Source organism: Ranitomeya variabilis, chromosome 5 (genome assembly GCF_051348905.1).
Source record: "Ranitomeya variabilis isolate aRanVar5 chromosome 5, aRanVar5.hap1, whole genome shotgun sequence".
Taxonomy (NCBI): Eukaryota; Metazoa; Chordata; class Amphibia; order Anura; family Dendrobatidae; genus Ranitomeya; species Ranitomeya variabilis.
Window position 1 is genome coordinate 473,070,125 of NC_135236.1, and position 18,760 is coordinate 473,088,884.

The following is an 18,760-nucleotide window of genomic DNA, read 5'->3' on the forward strand; positions in this document are numbered from 1 at the left end:
TTCTTATATTGCTAAGCCGTTGCCCTCACAATATGCTAAAATCACCCTAAGGCCGGTTTCACACGTTAGTGATTCCGGTACGTGAGGTGACAGTTTCCTCACGTACCGGAGACACTGACACACGTAGACCCATAAAAATCAATGCATCTGTTCAGATGTCATTGATTTTTTGCGGACCGTGTCTCCGTGTGCCAAACACGGAGACATGTCAGTGTTCGTGGGAGCGCACGTTTTACACGGACCCAATAGAGTCACTGGGTCCGCGTAAAACACGGACCTCACACGGACATTCTCCGTCTGGGGTCCGTGTGCGTGCAGGAGACAGCGCTACAGTAAGCGCTGTCCCCCCCACATGGTGCTGAAGCCGGTATTCATATCTTCCCTGCAGCAGCGTTTGCTGTAGAGAAAATATGAAGAATAGTGTTAAAAATAAAGATCCATGTGTCCGCCGCCCCCCCACCCCCTGTGCGCCCCCCCGCTGGTCAGAAAATACTTACCCGCTCCCTCGCTGCTTCCTGGTCTGGCCACGCCTCCTACTCTATGCGGTCACGTGGGGCCGTCATTTACATCATGAATAGTCGGCTCCGCCCCTATGGGAGGTGGAGCCACATATTCATGACTGTAAATGATCGGCCCCACGTGACCGCATGCAGGAGAAGCCGCGGCCAGACCAGGAAGCAGCGAGGGAGCGGGTAAGTATTTTCTGAACAGCGGGGGGGCGCACAGGGGGTGGGGGGCGGCGGACACATGGATCTTTATTTTAAACACTATTCTTCATATTTTCTCTGCAGCAAACGCTGCTGCAGGGAAGATATGAATCGCAGCTTCAGCACCATGCAGAGTGGGTACCACACGCTCCGTGTGGTACCCACTCGCCATACGGGCGGCACACGTGTGCCGCACGTATGGCCTCCGTGAGTTCCCAGGCACACGGACACGGATAACTCCGGTACCGATTTATTCCGGTACCGGAATTATCTGGACGTGTGGGACAGCCCTAACAGGATGTTGCACTGGGATTTTTACAGGCTATTTCGACACACATTTCCTGATACACTGCGTTATAACATTTGATGTGGTACCTGAAAAGTGTTATGGGACAGCCCACGCCTGAGATCATGTCAGTTTTCTATAACTGATGCAATCTTCTGCAATATGTAAAAAGTTGTTTCCATGTTTTTGAGCGATTTGTGCGAAATAAAAATCGCAAATTGTTTGAATTTGACCTGCAAATTTAATGAAATTCATCTCGAATTTGATCTTCATTGAATCAATTTGATCATCTCTACCAGTTAACCATTGGGGCATATTCCTCCCATAGAGAAGAGGTGAGGGTCACGCCCACAAAAACTAGATTTACATACATCAAAGAAGAGGCCATATCTCAGGAACAGTGAGGGACAGGAACAAAAGAAAAATGGCAAATTCAGGAGAAAAGCAACATTTAAACCACTGGAAAAAAATGTAAAGCAAGTGACTAGTCCTCTCTATTGATCGCATATATTATACATATTGATTTTCATATGCCCCTTATGTAAAGTTATGAATTTACTATAGTACCTTAATTTTTTTTGCATTTTCTGCTATTCTGTAGATTTTCTTGCCAGGTCCCTTTTGCTGTTTCTTTGGTGGTCCGCTGGTGGCTCTTACATAGGATGCTCATGGTTGTTTTCTGCTGAGTTTAACAAAGTATATATGCACATTAGGTGAGCACCCCTCAGCTGCTCAGTAGGGGTAAATAGGAGGACTCATTGGTGTTCACATAGAGCTGGGGGACCAGATGGAACATTTGGCATCATTGATGCAAAAGCGGCTGAAATGTACGGTACTATGAAGTAGGCCACGTATAAAAGTTCCTTCATCTTTATAAGTCAACACAACTCTATGTTCATCGCAATCCCTTAATGTGTGGAATGATAATCAGTCCTCGGTCCTATACCGCTGCACTTGGGAACTGGGCACAATGGGATCCAGTTATATTGACAGAGAGAGAGAGAGAGACTTTGACAGGCGCAAGGATATACAAGACATTCTGACTAGATGGGCGCAGCCTCGCTCAATGCAAGTGAATTTAGCGAGGCCAGAAACAGTCTAGTTGGAATGTGCCCAGGAGTAAGCATATTACCTACTTGCAGTCACGTGACTGCCCGCTCCCGGCATAGGAGAATCCCCACAGCACGCGATGTGAGGATTCACAAGTCTGCAGTCACATAAGTTGATTGTAGACTTGTAGATTAAGACCAGACAGCCATTTTAAGCACTGTCTTAGAGGACTTTGTGGTACCTTAATAGAAACTATACATTTTCTATTGCAGGTATTTTTGGCAATTTCTATTGCTATTTTCAGACTTTCAAGCAGTTCTTTAATAAGAATCACAGATTAACAAATAAGCATGATGCATTTTTCAGTCATTATTTTGGGGGTGCAATGGGTCAGAGCAGTTTCAATTCAAATGTTGATACGTAGGGTTGTTCTGTTTTATATTAATAATCATTTAGATGAATATGGTCAAACCTGCCGTAGGCCCTTTGGAAGGGTTATGTCACGTCAGGACTATTTCTATTACATTATGTCATGACTATTATTCATTGGGTATAAGAAAATAAAAATGGAATTGTCTGGTCTATAAAATAGCAATATGTGCATCTAGTTTAAAAGTTTTGTCATGTAAGATGGTTAATGAATCGTGTCGGTAAATTTTTCATTGCTTAATTGATCTCCACTATTACATTTACAATGACTGTTCATTATGCCATCCTCATTATAGACATCATTAAACATTGTTTTCTGCTCTTGTAGTGTGCTGATGTTGCCACGCTCGAAAAGAATAAAACTACTTTGACTGAAACTGATAGACTTTCATTTGGGACAATACCGCACCTGCACTATTCTGCATGACTTTCCAGTGATGGTATGATGAAAATGTCCGTACCTCCTGTTCCCCTATGGGAGGAACTGTGGTAGAGAATAGTACCTTTGTCATTGTCCACTCGGTTAGTGTCTTCACGTCTTATATCCTTATGACAATTCTTTGCCTTCTGCCAATTTCTCCTTTGTTGTACTCCCAGATTGGACTTCTGTCTTGTGTAGTTTTCCATTTTGTGGCCCATAACAGTGGTGTAATTGTACCTGTAAAACAGAATATGTTAAAGTGCATCTGTCATTTGTATGAAAATTAAAAGTAAATTACAATCCTATCTAACACATGATACCTGTGCTATTCTACTTTTCTGGACAAAAATGAACAATTTTTTTTATAGGCTTGTGTGAACCTACCCAAAGGCCACATTCACACGTTCAGTATTTTACCTCAGTATTTGTAAGTCAAAACGAGGAGTGGGTGACAAATACAGAAGTGGTGACGTGTTTCCATAAGGCCACGTTCACACGTTCAGTAGTTGGTGAGTTTTTTACCTCAGAATTTGTAAGACAAAACCAGGAGTGGGTGATAAATACAGAAATGGTGACATGTTTCCATAAGGCCACGTTCACACGTTCAGTAGTTGGTGAGTTTTTTACCTCAGAATTTGTAAGACAAAACCAGGAGTGGGTGACAAATACAGAAATGGTGACGTGTTTCTATTATAGTTTTCCTCTGTTTTGCTCCTGGTTTTGACTTACAAATACTGAGGTAAATAGCTCACCGAATACTGAACGTGTGAACGTGGCCTTATAGTCAGTTTCAGACCAGACTTGTAAGGCCATTCCCCAACATTCTGTAATTCATCCTGTTTGTCTGTAAGTTTAGACAACAGGCAATGGACCACAAATTATTCAGAAGGTAGATACCTACTGGTCATAAGTTTAGAGCAATTTTCACTCAATAAACTATTTTTTCAATTAAAGTATCTTTACTACTTCACAACGTATGACACACATGTAACAAATGAACATATTTAGTATCTCTGCACCCATAAAGTTCCCAGCTGTCAAAATCTAACATATTTTAAACTGTATAGTTAAAGCCTTAAAGGGGTTGTGCCACCATAGAGAATACATTGAACTAAGCAGAAAAGGTGGAAATAAATGTTTTTGTTATTTACAGTTATTAAAAACTATGCTCCATTCAAAATATAACAAGCTGTCATCTGCTGATCGTTCTGCTTCACAGACCTGTATGAGCGAGATTGTAGACAGATGCTTCCCGCACTCACACTGGTCTGTGAAGCAGAACGATCTCACCCAGAGGACCGTCCTGTGTGAGGTGAACACAGGGAGCATAAGTTGTGCATGCTGGGGGTGGGAAGTTGGGGGGGAACTCTTATGTGGACAGGTACTGCGCATGCTCAGCCAGCTGATCGGCCACATGGAGGATGGATAAAGTTTGCAGACGGCATAACACCAGGGGGCGCCAGGGAGCATACTTTAGCAGATGACAGCTTGTTATTTTTTGAATGGAGCATCATTTTTAATAACTGTAAATTACAAAACAATTTATTTCCACATTTTCTGCTTAGATAAATGTGTTATTTATGGTGGCACAACCCCTTTAAGTAAAAAAAAAAAACCAAAAACCATAATTGCCATTTTTTGGTCACTGCACCTCACCAAAACAAAAAAAATGCAATGAAAACCTCATATCAACTGCAAAACGGTATCAATAAAAATAACAGCTCATCACACAAAAAAAGCAAACCATCACATTGCTCCATTGATTTAGGTTTGAAGTAGGTTACCGGATCTCAGTAGATGGTGACATAAACAAAATTATTACTTTTGTGGAGTCATGTCAAAACTGTAATCTAACCTGGAGAATTATGCTGCCAGGTTATTTCTGCTGCATAATGAACTCCATTAAAACAGATTAGTAAAGAGGGGAAACATGAGAAGTTCTGTTTTGGAGAGGTTCAGTTTGCTGAGGTTACAGACAGCAGACAGATAATCCCATACTATTCACCAGTTCACAGCACAGGGAATTTTGTTAGTACAATGAATGGCATCATTCAAAGCAACAACTCCTCCTACAAAAATCAATCTGGACAGAAAAATTAAACAGTTATGAGTTTGAAGGAGGAGGAAAAAGAAACTGTTCTCTAAATGGAAATTGGCCACGGTTGGAAGGGTTTGAACGTTTGCTTATGTCTACATTGGCCATTTAACATGCATAAGTTGTGTAATTGTAAGTGATCATTTAAAGTCAAGTAGATTGATAAAGTACATGAATAATCAATGAAAAAATGGTGCTGATGAAGGCCTCATTTCATCAAAGCTTTTACACCAGAATTTTGGCATAAAAAGCATTGAAAAGTCACCACATTGTTGCACAATGTAGAGTTGCACAAAAATGGTGTGACTTTTGGTGATTTCACACCTGGTTTGCCTACTACTCCAAAAATGGACGAACCTGGGGCTGGATGGGGGTCATGGCGTGATGACCCCCGCTTGTGAAGATGATGAAGAGCACTGTTAGCTACACTACAGATCTTACGCCTGTCCTCAATTGAAGTAAGGTCACGGCGAAGCGCACACAGAGGTGCATGACATTTTGCTCCTCGCCTGATTCATTAAGAGAAATGTGCCTCTTAAAGGAGCTGTGCCACCACTGAACATATAGATAATGCTGCAGACATCATGCAAAGAATTGCTTTTGTAAATTAAACCTATTAAAAATGATTTCCCTTTGATGTTCAGTATGGCACCTTGTAGTGATGGCATTACTGGTATCTTTGTCCGTCCATCCAACTCTTTCTTCTAGAGGCCGAGCATGTGCAGTTTCTTCTCCCTTTCAAATGTCCACCTCAACAAAGCAGATGGACCCCTCTGCACATCAGCCAGCTGGATCTCTTTCAGCTGACTGAAAGCTGTTAGGGCAGGAAGTCCCTGTGCCTCTGCCCCCTTCTTCTTCATGAGGGGAGCTAAATCCGTCAGTGTGTGTTCTATCAATGGCTGCTGCCAATGCAGGCAGAACATTTGTGGGGAGTAAGGCATCTGGTTTCTGCTCTGTACATAGCCAGTGTTCCAGATGACAGTTTTTTTTATTCTGACAGCTCGATTATTTCAGTCACTAGCTTTACAGACTCCAGCAACCAAAAGCATCACATGTGTTGCTGTCTGCACTTGCAGCAGTGATGGAGAAGACAGGCTATGTGCACACGATGTGGATTTAGTGCAGATCCGCAGCGGATTTTTCCACGCAGAAACACTGCTGATCCGCACTGTGATTTACAGTACAATGTAAATCAATAGTGTGGAAAAAAAAAAAGCTGTGCACATGGTGCGGAAAAATCCGTGCGGAAACGCTGCGGATTTAAAAGAAGTGCATGTCACTTCTTTTGTGCGGATCTGCAGCGTTTCTGCACCCTTCCATTATAGAAATCCACAGGGGTAAAAACCGCAGAAAATGCGCACAAAATCCGCGTCAATTCGGCATAAAAACCGCACAATATCCGTGGCAAATCTGCACCTGCGGTTTCTGCCAGGAGATGCGGATTTTGTGCAGAAATTCCTGCACCCCATTCCGCAATGTGTGCACATAGCCTTACTGATGACTTTACTGATTCACTCCTCCTTTCTTGCCACAGCTCAGCCTTCCTCTACCTCCCTCATAGATCTAAGGCCGGCGTCACACTAGCGAGTTTTACGGACGTATGAGAGGTGCAGAAAATACGGATTGCATACGATACAATGATTCTTTATGGCCCAGCTCCTATCTGCCTTATATTACTGATCCGTATTATACGGTCTTGTACGGCCGTAGAAAATCGCAGCATGCTGCGTCTGTCACCGTATTGCGCAAAAAAAATCGCCAATGAAAGTCTATGGGGGCGAGAAAAATACGGATTACACATGGACCAGCAGTGTGACCTGCGAGAAATACGCAGCAGTGTTCTATAGAAAAGCCAGTAATTCAATTGCCGGCTTTTTCTTTCTCCTTCACAAACCCGACATGATATGAGGCATGGTTTATATACAGTAAACCATCTCATATCCCTTTTTTTTGCATATTCCACACTACTAATGTTAGTAGTGTGTATGTGCAAAATATGGGTGCTGTAGCTTGTAAAATAAAGGGTTAAATCGCAGAAAAAATTGGCGTGGGCTCCCGCGCTATTTTCTCCGCCAGAGTGGTAAAGTCAGTGACTGAGGGCAGATATTAATAGCCTAGAGAGGGTCCATGGTTATTGGCCCCCCCTGGCTACAAACATCTGCCCCCAGCCACCCCAGAAAAGGCACATCTGGAAGATGCGGCTATTTTGGCACTTGGCCACTCTCTTCCCACTCCCATGTAGAGGTGGGATATGGGGTAATGAAGGGTTAATGTCACCTTGCTATTGTAAGGTGACATTAAGCCAGATTAATAATGGAGAGGCGTCAATTATGACACCTATCCATTATTAATCCAATAGTACGAAATGGTTAATAAAACACACACACATTATTTAAAAGTATTTTAATGAAATAAAGACACAGGGTGTTTTAATATTTTATTATACTGGTAATCCACCTGAAGACCCTTGTCCTGTAAAAAAAGGTAAAATAAAAAATCAACAAGATCCCATACCTTCCATCGTTCAGTCAGCCCCACGATGTAAATCCATCTTTAGGGGTTAAATCATTTTACAGCCAGGAGCTGTGCTAATGCAGTCGCTCCTGTCTGTAAAATGTTGTGAATGAATGTAATGCAGGGGAATGTCCTGTAGTTACCTTGAGTAGCGGTGATGCACCCTCTGCTGGATGTCCTCATATGAACTCGAGCCTGGGAATTAGATGAATTCATAGAGGAGTGTAGTTTGTTAATTGGGGTCACTGGGAGGGTTCTGCTGTTCTGACACCTCAGAGGCTCTGTCATTGTGACATGGCACACTCAAACCATTGGGGTATGTTTCCACGTGCCGGATTACATCAGGATTTGCTGCAGATTGGACGCTGTGTACAGCCGCAGGGTCCAATCTGCAGCATCCAGATGTTACAGCATAGTGGAGGGGATTTTATGAAATCCCTGCGTATCCGGACATGCGGCACGTCTTTATAGACCGCAGCAAGTCTCCGCAAGATAAATACCACAGTCAATGAATACGATGCAGTGATTCCGCATGTGCTCAATGACCACATCCAGAATCACTTCTCGTACAACGGGGGCGGCGCTTTGGGCGGAGTGGGGTATCCGCTGCATCCAAAGCGCTGGGTTTCCTGAATGTGGAAACATACCCTTACAGCAAAATCTGCACTATAACAATTACGCTTCTTCTTTTCTGAGCTTTTGCATTTTGCCTCAAAAGTAGTTTCCGACCACATATAGATTATTGGTTTTCTCAGGAGAAATTGCGTAACAAATAATGTGGTTAATTTTTCCATTTATCCCTTATGAAAATTGAAAAATTTGCAGTTGAAGCAACATTTTTGTGGAAAACATTTAATTTCCACAGCCGCCCAATGTTATAATTCGTGAATCACCTGTGGGTTTAAAATGCTTACAATACCCCCAGATTAACTCCTTGATGAGTGTAGTTCCCAATATGGGTCAGTTTTGGAGGGTGTGTGGTATCTGTAGTGTGTGTGTGTGGTATCTGTAGTGTGTGTGTGTGTGTGATATCTGTAGTGTGTGTGTGTGTGGTATCTGTAGTGTGTGTGTGGTATCTGTAGTGTGTGTGTGTGTGTGGTATCTGTAGTGTGTGTGTGTGTGTGATATCTGTAGTGTGTGTGTGTGGTGTGTGTGTGTGGTATCTGTAGTGTGTGTGTGGTATCTGTAGTGTGTGTGTGGTATCTGTAGTGTGTGTGATATCTGTAGTGTGTGTGTGTGTGTGTGTGATATCTGTAGTGTGTGTGTGGTATCTGTAATGTGTGTGTGTGTGCGTGGGGTATCTGTAGTGTGTGTGTGCGTGTGGTATCTGTAGTGTGTGTGGTATCTGTAGTGTGTGTGTGTGTGTGTGTGGTATCTGTAGTGTGTGTGTGTGTGGTATCTGTAGTGTGTGTGTGTGTGGTATCTGTAGTGTGTGTGTGTGTGTGGTATCTGTAGTGTGTGTGGTATCTGTAGTGTGTGTGTGTGTGTGGTATCTGTAGTGTGTGTGTGTGTGGTATCTGTAGTGTGTGTGGTATCTAGTGTGTGTGTGATATCTGTAGTGTGTGTGTGTGTGTGGTATCTAGTGTGTGTGTGTGGTATCTGTAGTGTGTGTGTGATATCTGTAGTGTGTGTGTGATATCTGTAGTGTGTGTGTGGTATCTGTAGTGTGTGTGTGGTATCTGTAGTGTGTGTGTGATATCTGTAGTGTGTGTGTGTGTGGTATCTGTAGTGTGTGTGTGTGGTATCTGTAGTGTGTGTGTGTGTGTGTGGTATCTGTAGTGTGTGTGTGTGGTATCTGTAGTGTGTGTGTGGTATCTGTAGTGTGTGTGATATCTGTAGTGTGTGTGTGTGTGGTATCTGTAGTGTGTGTGTGGTATCTGTAGTGTGTGTGTGTGTGTGTGGTATCTGTAGTGTGTGTGTGGTATCTGTAGTGTGTGTGTGGTATCTGTAGTGTGTTTGTGATATCTGTAGTGTGTGTGTGTGGTATCTGTAGTGTGTGTGTGTGTGTGATATCTGTAGTGTGTGTGTGATATCTGTAGTGTGTGTGTGTGTGCACGTGTGGTATCTGTAGTGTGTGTGTGTGTGTGGTATCTGTAGTGTGTGCGATATCTGTAGTGTGTGTGTGTGGTATCTGTAGTGTGTGTGTGTGTGTGGTATCTGTAGTGTGTGTGATATCTGTAGTGTGTGTGTGTGGTATCTGTAGTGTGTGTGTGTGTGTGTGTGATATCTGTAGTGTGTGTGTGTGGTATCTGTAGTGTGTGTGTGGTATCTGTAGTGTGTGTGTGTGTGGTATCTGTAGTGTGTGTGTGTGTGTGATATCTGTAGTGTGTGTGTGTGTGGTATCTGTAGTGTGTGTGTGTGGTATCTGTAGTGTGTGTGTGGTATCTGTAGTGTGTGTGTGATATCTGTAGTGTGTGTGTGTGTGTGTGATATCTGTAGTGTGTGTGTGGTATCTGTAGTGTGTGTGTGTGTGCGTGGGGTATCTGTAGTGTGTGTGTGTGTGTGGTATCTGTAGTGTGTGTGGTATCTGTAGTGTGTGTGTGTGTGTGGTATCTGTAGTGTGTGTGTGTGTGGTATCTGTAGTGTGTGTGTGTGTGGTATCTGTAGTGTGTGTGTGGTATCTGTAGTGTGTGTGTGTGTGGTATCTGTAGTGTGTGTGTGATATCTGTAGTGTGTGTGTGTGTGTGGTATCTAGTGTGTGTGTGTGTGGTATCTGTAGTGTGTGTGTGTGTGTGATATCTGTAGTGTGTGTGTGATATCTGTAGTGTGTGTGTGGTATCTGTAGTGTGTGTGTGTGGTATCTGTAGTGTGTGTGTGGTATCTGTAGTATGTGTGTGATATCTGTAGTGTGTGTGTGTGTGGTATCTGTAGTGTGTGTGTGGTATCTGTAGTGTGTGTGTGTGTGTGTGTGTGGTATCTGTAGTGTGTGTGTGTGCTATCTGTAGTGTGTGTGTGGTATCTGTAGTGTGTGTGTGCTATCTGTAGTGTGTGGTATCTGTAGTGTGTGTGTGATATCTGTAGTGTGTGTGTGTGGTATCTGTAGTGTGTGTGTGATATCTGTAGTGTGTGTGTGTGTGGTATCTGTAGTGTGTGTGTGGTATCTGTAGTGTGTGTGTGTGTGTGTGTGGTATCTGTAGTGTGTGTGTGGTATCTGTAGTGTGTGTGTGTGGTATCTGTAGTGTGTGTGTGATATCTGTAGTGTGTGTGTGGTATCTGTAGTGTGTGTGTGTGTGTGGTATCTGTAGTGTGTGTGTGTGTGATATCTGTAGTGTGTGTGTGGTATCTGTAGTGTGTGTGTGGTATCTGTAGTGTGTGTGTGGTATCTGTAGTGTGTGTGTGATATCTGTAGTGTGTGTGTGTGTGTGATATCTGTAGTGTGTGTGTGGTATCTGTAATGTGTGTGTGTGTGCGTGGGGTATCTGTAGTGTGTGTGTGTGCGTGTGGTATCTGTAGTGTGTGTGGTATCTGTAGTGTGTGTGTGTGTGTGTGTGTGTGGTATCTGTAGTGTGTGTGTGTGTGGTATCTGTAGTGTGTGTGTGTGGTATCTGTAGTGTGTGTGTGTGTGTGGTATCTGAAGTGTGTGTGGTATCTGTAGTGTGTGTGTGTGTGTGGTATCTGTAGTGTGTGTGTGTGTGGTATCTGTAGTGTGTGTGGTATCTAGTGTGTGTGTGATATCTGTAGTGTGTGTGTGTGTGTGGTATCTAGTGTGTGTGTGTGGTATCTGTAGTGTGTGTGTGATATCTGTAGTGTGTGTGTGATATCTGTAGTGTGTGTGTGGTATCTGTAGTGTGTGTGTGGTATCTGTAGTGTGTGTGTGATATCTGTAGTGTGTGTGTGTGTGGTATCTGTAGTGTGTGTGTGTGGTATCTGTAGTGTGTGTGTGTGTGTGTGTGTGGTATCTGTAGTGTGTGTGTGTGGTATCTGTAGTGTGTGTGTGGTATCTGTAGTGTGTGTGATATCTGTAGTGTGTGTGTGTGTGGTATCTGTAGTGTGTGTGTGGTATCTGTAGTGTGTGTGTGTGTGTGTGGTATCTGTAGTGTGTGTGTGGTATCTGTAGTGTGTTTGTGATATCTGTAGTGTGTGTGTGTGGTATCTGTAGTGTGTGTGTGTGTGTGATATCTGTAGTGTGTGTGTGATATCTGTAGTGTGTGTGTGTGTGCACGTGTGGTATCTGTAGTGTGTGTGTGTGTGTGGTATCTGTAGTGTGTGTGATATCTGTAGTGTGTGTGTGTGGTATCTGTAGTGTGTGTGTGTGTGTGGTATCTGTAGTGTGTGTGATATCTGTAGTGTGTGTGTGTGGTATCTGTAGTGTGTGTGTGTGTGTGTGTGATATCTGTAGTGTGTGTGTGTGGTATCTGTAGTGTGTGTGTGGTATCTGTAGTGTGTGTGTGTGTGGTATCTGTAGTGTGTGTGTGTGTGTGATATCTGTAGTGTGTGTGTGTGTGGTATCTGTAGTGTGTGTGTGGTATCTGTAGTGTGTGTGTGGTATCTGTAGTGTGTGTGTGATATCTGTAGTGTGTGTGTGTGTGTGTGATATCTGTAGTGTGTGTGTGGTATCTGTAGTGTGTGTGTGTGTGCGTGGGGTATCTGTAGTGTGTGTGTGTGTGTGGTATCTGTAGTGTGTGTGGTATCTGTAGTGTGTGTGTGTGTGGTATCTGTAGTGTGTGTGTGTGTGGTATCTGTAGTGTGTGTGTGTGTGTGGTATCTGTAGTGTGTGTGTGTGTGGTATCTGTAGTGTGTGTGTGTGTGGTATCTGTAGTGTGTGTGTGATATCTGTAGTGTGTGTGTGTGTGTGGTATCTAGTGTGTGTGTGTGTGTGGTATCTGTAGTGTGTGTGTGTGTGTGATATCTGTAGTGTGTGTGTGATATCTGTAGTGTGTGTGTGGTATCTGTAGTGTGTGTGTGTGGTATCTGTAGTGTGTGTGTGGTATCTGTAGTATGTGTGTGATATCTGTAGTGTGTGTGTGTGTGGTATCTGTAGTGTGTGTGTGGTATCTGTAGTGTGTGTGTGTGTGTGTGTGTGTGGTATCTGTAGTGTGTGTGTGTGCTATCTGTAGTGTGTGTGTGGTATCTGTAGTGTGTGTGTGGTATCTGTAGTGTGTGGTATCTGTAGTGTGTGTGTGATATCTGTAGTGTGTGTGTGTGGTATCTGTAGTGTGTGTGTGATATCTGTAGTGTGTGTGTGTGTGGTATCTGTAGTGTGTGTGTGGTATCTGTAGTGTGTGTGTGTGTGTGTGTGTGGTATCTGTAGTGTGTGTGTGGTATCTGTAGTGTGTGTGTGTGGTATCTGTAGTGTGTGTGTGATATCTGTAGTGTGTGTGTGTGGTATCTGTAGTGTGTGTGTGGTATCTGTAGTGTGTGTGTGATATCTGTAGTGTGTGTGTGTGTGTGTGGTATCTGTAGTGTGTGTGTGTGTGGTATCTGTAGTGTGTGTGTGTGATATCTGTAGTGTGTGTGTGTGTGATATCTGTAGTGTGTGTGTGTGTGGTATCTGTAGTGTGTGTGTGTGTGTGTGATATCTGTAGTGTGTGTGTGTGTGGTATCTGTAGTGAGTGTGTGGGTGGTATCTGTAGCGTGTGGTATCTGTAGTGTGTGTGGTATCTGTAGCGTGTGGTATCTGTAGTGTGTGTGTGTTGTGTGTGATCAGTGCTGTATTTTATAGCATATTCTGCAGTGTGATAGTAGTCTGCAGGCCATCTGTGTTGATCTGATGTCTCTTCCCCCTATGGCCACTGCAGGATCAGGATACATATATAAAGTGGTTTAACACATTTGATTCGTGTAACAAATAAAGCAAAAAGTCAGCACAACCTGTCAGTGCTTTACGATTTGATTCTACAACACTCGTATGTGGGCTGGTGAATTTTTATTTGTGCCAGGGCTGCTTTTTGGCCCCAGTTCGGCCCTGGTTTCCGCTGTTTTTGTACGTCCTGGGTTCTCCAAATGAAACATGGTGTCTGCAATGTGTTCCACCAAACATTGCACTCAAAAATTCAAATGTTGCTTCTTCATTCTTAGCCATGCCTTATGCCCAAACAGTAGTTTGCAACCACATATGGGGTATTGGCGTACTCAGGAGAAAATGTAACCTGCAATCTATTGTGCAATTTCTATTGTTACACTTGTGAAAATGAGAAATTTAGGGGTAAAGCAACGTTTTCATAAACAAAAAAACCCGTAATATTTAATTGTCCTATTAATATAAAATTCTGTGAAGTACCTGAAGGTATATGTTTTCCTTGAGAGGTTTAGTTTCAAAATGAAATTACCTGTGAGGAGCTTCTGCTATTTTGGCACCTCAGAAATTGAAATGGCGCTCTTTCCCTTCTTAGCCCTGTCGTGTGCTCGCCTCAGACAGTAGTTTCTGACAACATATGGGGTATTGGTATATACAGGAGAAATTCCACTACAATTGCAGTGTGGGCTGTCACTGAGCACTGATTTCACCCACGGTTCACAGTATAGTGAGTGCTGACTGTAGCCGCTCCCTGCAAGAGCCCTATAACTGGAAGTGAATATCAAAGGGAGGATATACGGTCGCTTCCTCTTTGTAGCCACTATCTCCACTAAGGCTATGTGTGAATGTTCAGTATTTTCAGCTGAAAAACCTACTGCAAATGCTGGAGTGTTGGCCTGAAAAAAGCATATGCATATTTTTGCTGTGATTTTAATGTTTCCCCCCCCCAAAAAAAAAAAGAGCACTAAGGGTATGTGTCCACGGTCAGTAAACGCTGCTTGTTTGACGCTGCGCAGAGCTGCAGCGTCAAACACGCAGCGTCCAGATGTTCCAGCATAGTGGAGGGGATTTTATGAAATCCCGTGTCCACTATGCGTGGAAACACGCATCCGACTTCCCTGCGACTCCGGACATGCTGCGCGTCTTTTCAGATCGCAGCATGTCCGTGCTACCTGCGGCGACGCTGCGTCGCCGCAAGTAATATCACAGGGCGCTATGCGAGGGTGCGATGATCCCGGATGTGTACAGTTAACACATCCGGCATCATCGCGTCCCAGAAAGGAGGCGGGGCTTAGCGCCGAGCGGCTTCGCCGCTCCGACGATACCGCCGGCCATCCTGACCGTGGACATGTACCCTAAGTGCATGAGATTTCATTCACTTTGCTACGACAGTAAAATGCTATGTTTTTTCATAGAAAAAAATGTCGGAACATTTTTTTGATGTTGCAGATTTTCTTCATAATTTCTATACCTATTCGGTCAATTAGGTTACATGTGCTTTTTTTATTGTGTTTTTGAGTGCGATTTTTTTTTTTTATCTTGCCTTTTTATTGCATTTTTGACTTTGTGTTTTTTTGTCTCTTTTTAGTATGTCATGTTTTAAATAAAACTGCTTTGTTTTTAATACTTCCTGTTATTTGGATTTCACAAAACTTTATTGATACAGTCATGTACAGGTAAAATGTGTTTTTACCTGCAGATTTACTCACAATAGAAGCTGACATATTGCGGATTTGAAACACGCTCCGCAGTTTACACTGGGTAAAAAAAGCACAGTGGGCATGAGATCTCTGTAAATGCCATCTACTTTTCTCAAAAGACTCTGTAATTTTTGTGAATAAAGAATTTGAAGCGTTAATAACTCACCAAAAACTCACGATGGGAACTTAACCTAACAGGATTTTAATGCTATTTGCCTTCAGATTAACCCTATATGTGCTGGAAAATAAAGTTTTCGGCAATGACAGGTTTCATTTAAAGGGAACCTGTCACCAGGCTATCCCAATATTAACTACAACCGCATCCTTTAATGGCTGTAAAGACAGTATTCTACCAAACTTATTGAAGTCCCCAACCCCTCTGCATATCCCAAAATACCCCTATACAGCGTTGTCTAGCCGATGGGCATCGCTGGCCTTGCTTTGGCATCTCCCCTTGTTGCAATCGATGTCAGCCTGCTTACGGATTAAGCATCCAGTGTCATCCACACGGTGTCCCCCAATCGCACTACTACATAGGCACACTTCGCTATGCTCTGCTGAGGGCACTGCAAAGTACCATGTCATCAGGCGCCCACTTTGGCCTCTCCCAGTGCATGTGAATGACTGTACTTAGCAGGGCTGAGCAAAGTACGCCTGTACGGGAGCGTGATTGAGGACACTTTGTAGATGACATTAGATACTTCATCCACATAAAGAAAGCAGGACGGAAATTACGACGAGAGGGAAGGTGCTGAAGCAAGACCAGTGACGCCCATCCGACTGAACCACGCCATATAGGGGAATTATAAAACGTATTTTGGGCTAAGTAGAGGTGGTTGGGCACTTATATACATCTTGCTGGAATACTATAAAAGAGGCATTAAAGGTGATGACCGTAGTTAATATTGGGAAAACCTGGTGGGACATGACCTATTAATGTTGAAGCTACCATTCTGGTGACCACCTCTTTTTAAACAATTTATACTCTTTCACTAATGGGTTAAGAAGTTAAATGCTTATATATTTACTGTGTGTCTATATATATCTGTATATGTATATATATATATATATATATATATATATATATATATATATATATATATATATATATAGGTAGATCGGGTCACTCGGCTACACACGGAAGTAGTCAATGGACTGCTGTGCCTTTAAGGATGCACTTGGTTCATTGGTACAGCATAAACCAAGGTTTTAAGCACAAGAATAACAACGGCCCTCTGGGCAAAACCAAACAAAATGGTAACACTTCGTGCAGTCCTTGCACTCAGGGTTAACAATGTCCTTGCACAAACACTATGTGCACAAACACTCTCCTGGAGTTTTCCTCTCCAGGCCCTAAACAGCTCAGACTAACCCTGGGGTTCAGCTATTTAAATCCAGACCATGTAACTCTCCATCATGTGACTGATCACATGATCCTGACATCACACAGGTCCTGTCAGGACTCTGCATGTGGAGATACGGTGGACCCTCTCCCACCCACACTATGGAGATCCACTAAAACCAGCCCATAACATAACTCTCAATGAACCGACCCAACACATAGTGTGCTGGAGGAAATGATTCTGGTTTTACATCACTGACGTCATCATGCGCAGTGACACGTATCTTCCCTCTATCACTACACAATAGATAGATAGATAACAAGTAAAAAGACGTTTTGAAGGATTTCATGGGGTGTAAGACACTGATTTCAAAACAACTGCATCATTAAAAACAAGTTAATTTAGTATGAAGAAAATGATTCATATAAATAAAAAATAGTTATGTGTTCCCTTCTGTGTGCTCTTACTGTTTATGAAGAGACTGTAGGCTGTAGAGCGATCTATTTAATGTCAATCCCCTTAGTGTTTTCTTCTTCTTTATCCATTCCTAGCAGTAATAACGCTTTTGTAATTAGGAGTGCACATGGGACTAATGTCATGTGTTGAACAATGCGCTTTGTATGAACGTTTTAAGCTGCTCTATGTGATGGTTCTACCATATATATCTAATGTGAGCTTTGTTATGAATATTAGGAACAACCTTCTTTCTTATGTGTTGTTTCTTCTTCTTGCGCTATTTTGGCTGCTGATCTGTAATGTACAGTACAGACCAAAAGTTTGGACACACCTTCTCATTTAAAGATTTTTCTGTATTTTCATGACTATGAAAATTGTACATTCACACTGAAGGCATCAAAACTATGAATTACACATGTGGAATTATATACTTAACAAAAAAGTGTGAAACAACTGAAATTATGTTGTATATTCTAGGTTCTTCAAAGTAGCCACCAGTACTGTATATGACTGATTGCTTTAAAGCTTAACACCTTCTCACTGCAGCCCGTGTTATGAGAGCCATAGCTCTATTTTGCTTTCTTGTTTTGTTTATTTATATGACCATTTTATTAACTGGATAATTGGAAATCAAGATATATGGTCGCAATGTAGAATTGAACAAAGATAAACACAGCAATTCCACTAATGTTTTTTTTTGGGGGGTGGGGGTGGGGGTTGTGTGTACAATGTTCACTGTGCGGTAAAATGACCAGCTAATTTTATTATACAAAAAATATTTCTGCTGCTTCCAAAACACTGCGTTGTACAGTACAAGCACAGTGGATGGGGTTAATAGAAATCCCATGTCCACTATGCTTCTTTTTAACGCTGCGTAAACTCAACGGCGGTGCAAGGTTTTCTAGCCATGGCACATCAATTTCTGTAGAGGAGACGCTCAGTCTCCTGTGTATAGTTTCCCCATAGACTTGCATTAGATGCAGTAAATCTATGGTTTAGAAAAGTCACTTGAATTGTTATGCAGGTGTTTTTAGCTTGGTTTTAAAAAAAAAATAATTTTAAAAAATGACGTGGGGTCCCCCCTATTTTTGATAACCAGTCAACGTAAGGCAGACAGCCGCGAGCTTATATTATCCCTTGTTATTGTGTCCTTCCTAGCCTAAAATCACCAGACACTCCAGAATTGGTGCATCTCATTAGATTGTTCCCGATTGCCCTGGTGCAATGGCAATCGGGGTAATAGTATTTGGGGTTAAAGACAGGTCAAAAAACACATAGCTGCCATCAACCCCTGGGGTTAGCAATGGAGAGGTGTCTATCAGACACCCCCATTACTAACCCGGTAATAAAAAAAATAAAACACACATATGCAGAAAAAAAAACTTTATTTGAATAAAGACACCCCCATATTTTCCCTCTTTCACCAATTTATTCCAAAAAATGTTAGGTTCTCCGAAGTACCGTATACACTTGAGTATAAGCTGAGCCAAATTTTACCACAAACAAGAGAGAAAACGTATTGACTCGAGTATAAGTCTGGTATGCATTGTCCCCTCATCCCTATCCTGGTCTGCATGGCCCCCTCATCTCTATTCTGGTATGCATTGCTCCTCATCCCTATCCTGGTCTGCATGGCCTCCTCATCCCCATCCTGGTATGCATGGCCCCCTCATCCCCATCTTGGTATCATGGGCACCTCATCCATGTCCTGGTATGCATGGCACCTCATCCATATCCTGGTATTCATGGTTTCTCATCCATATCACGGTATTCATGGCTCCTCATCCATATCCTGGTATGCATGGCTCCCTCATCCCCATCCTGGTATACTTGGCCCCCATCAGAAGAACATAAAAATAATACTACTTACCGTCCTTGCGCTCCCTCGCAGCATCTTCTTCCAGTGCCAGCAGCTGCAGCGTCCGGGCAATTACATGTGCCCGCTACTTAAGGAAATGAATATTCACTACCCTCCACACTTATGGGAATGAAGAGAAGTGAATTGCCCGGCAGCTGCTGGAA

General features: G+C 42.8%; 1 protein-coding gene across 11 annotated transcripts in view; it reads left to right on the forward strand.

Annotated features, from left to right (window-relative positions):
- The window catches only part of PPFIA2 (PPFI scaffold protein A2), a 580,573-nt gene that overhangs the window by 227,068 nt on the left and 334,745 nt on the right, over positions 1-18,760 (forward strand). Inside the window, exon 2 of one of the 11 annotated variants that reach the window (XM_077265483.1) lies at positions 2,801-2,912. The exons of the other annotated variants lie outside the window; for them this stretch is intronic. Within the exon in view, the coding sequence (XP_077121598.1) occupies positions 2,910-2,912 (3 nt within the window). The 5' untranslated portion in view covers positions 2,801-2,909. The remainder of the gene's footprint in view (positions 1-2,800; positions 2,913-18,760) is intronic. 11 annotated transcript variants of the gene reach the window in all.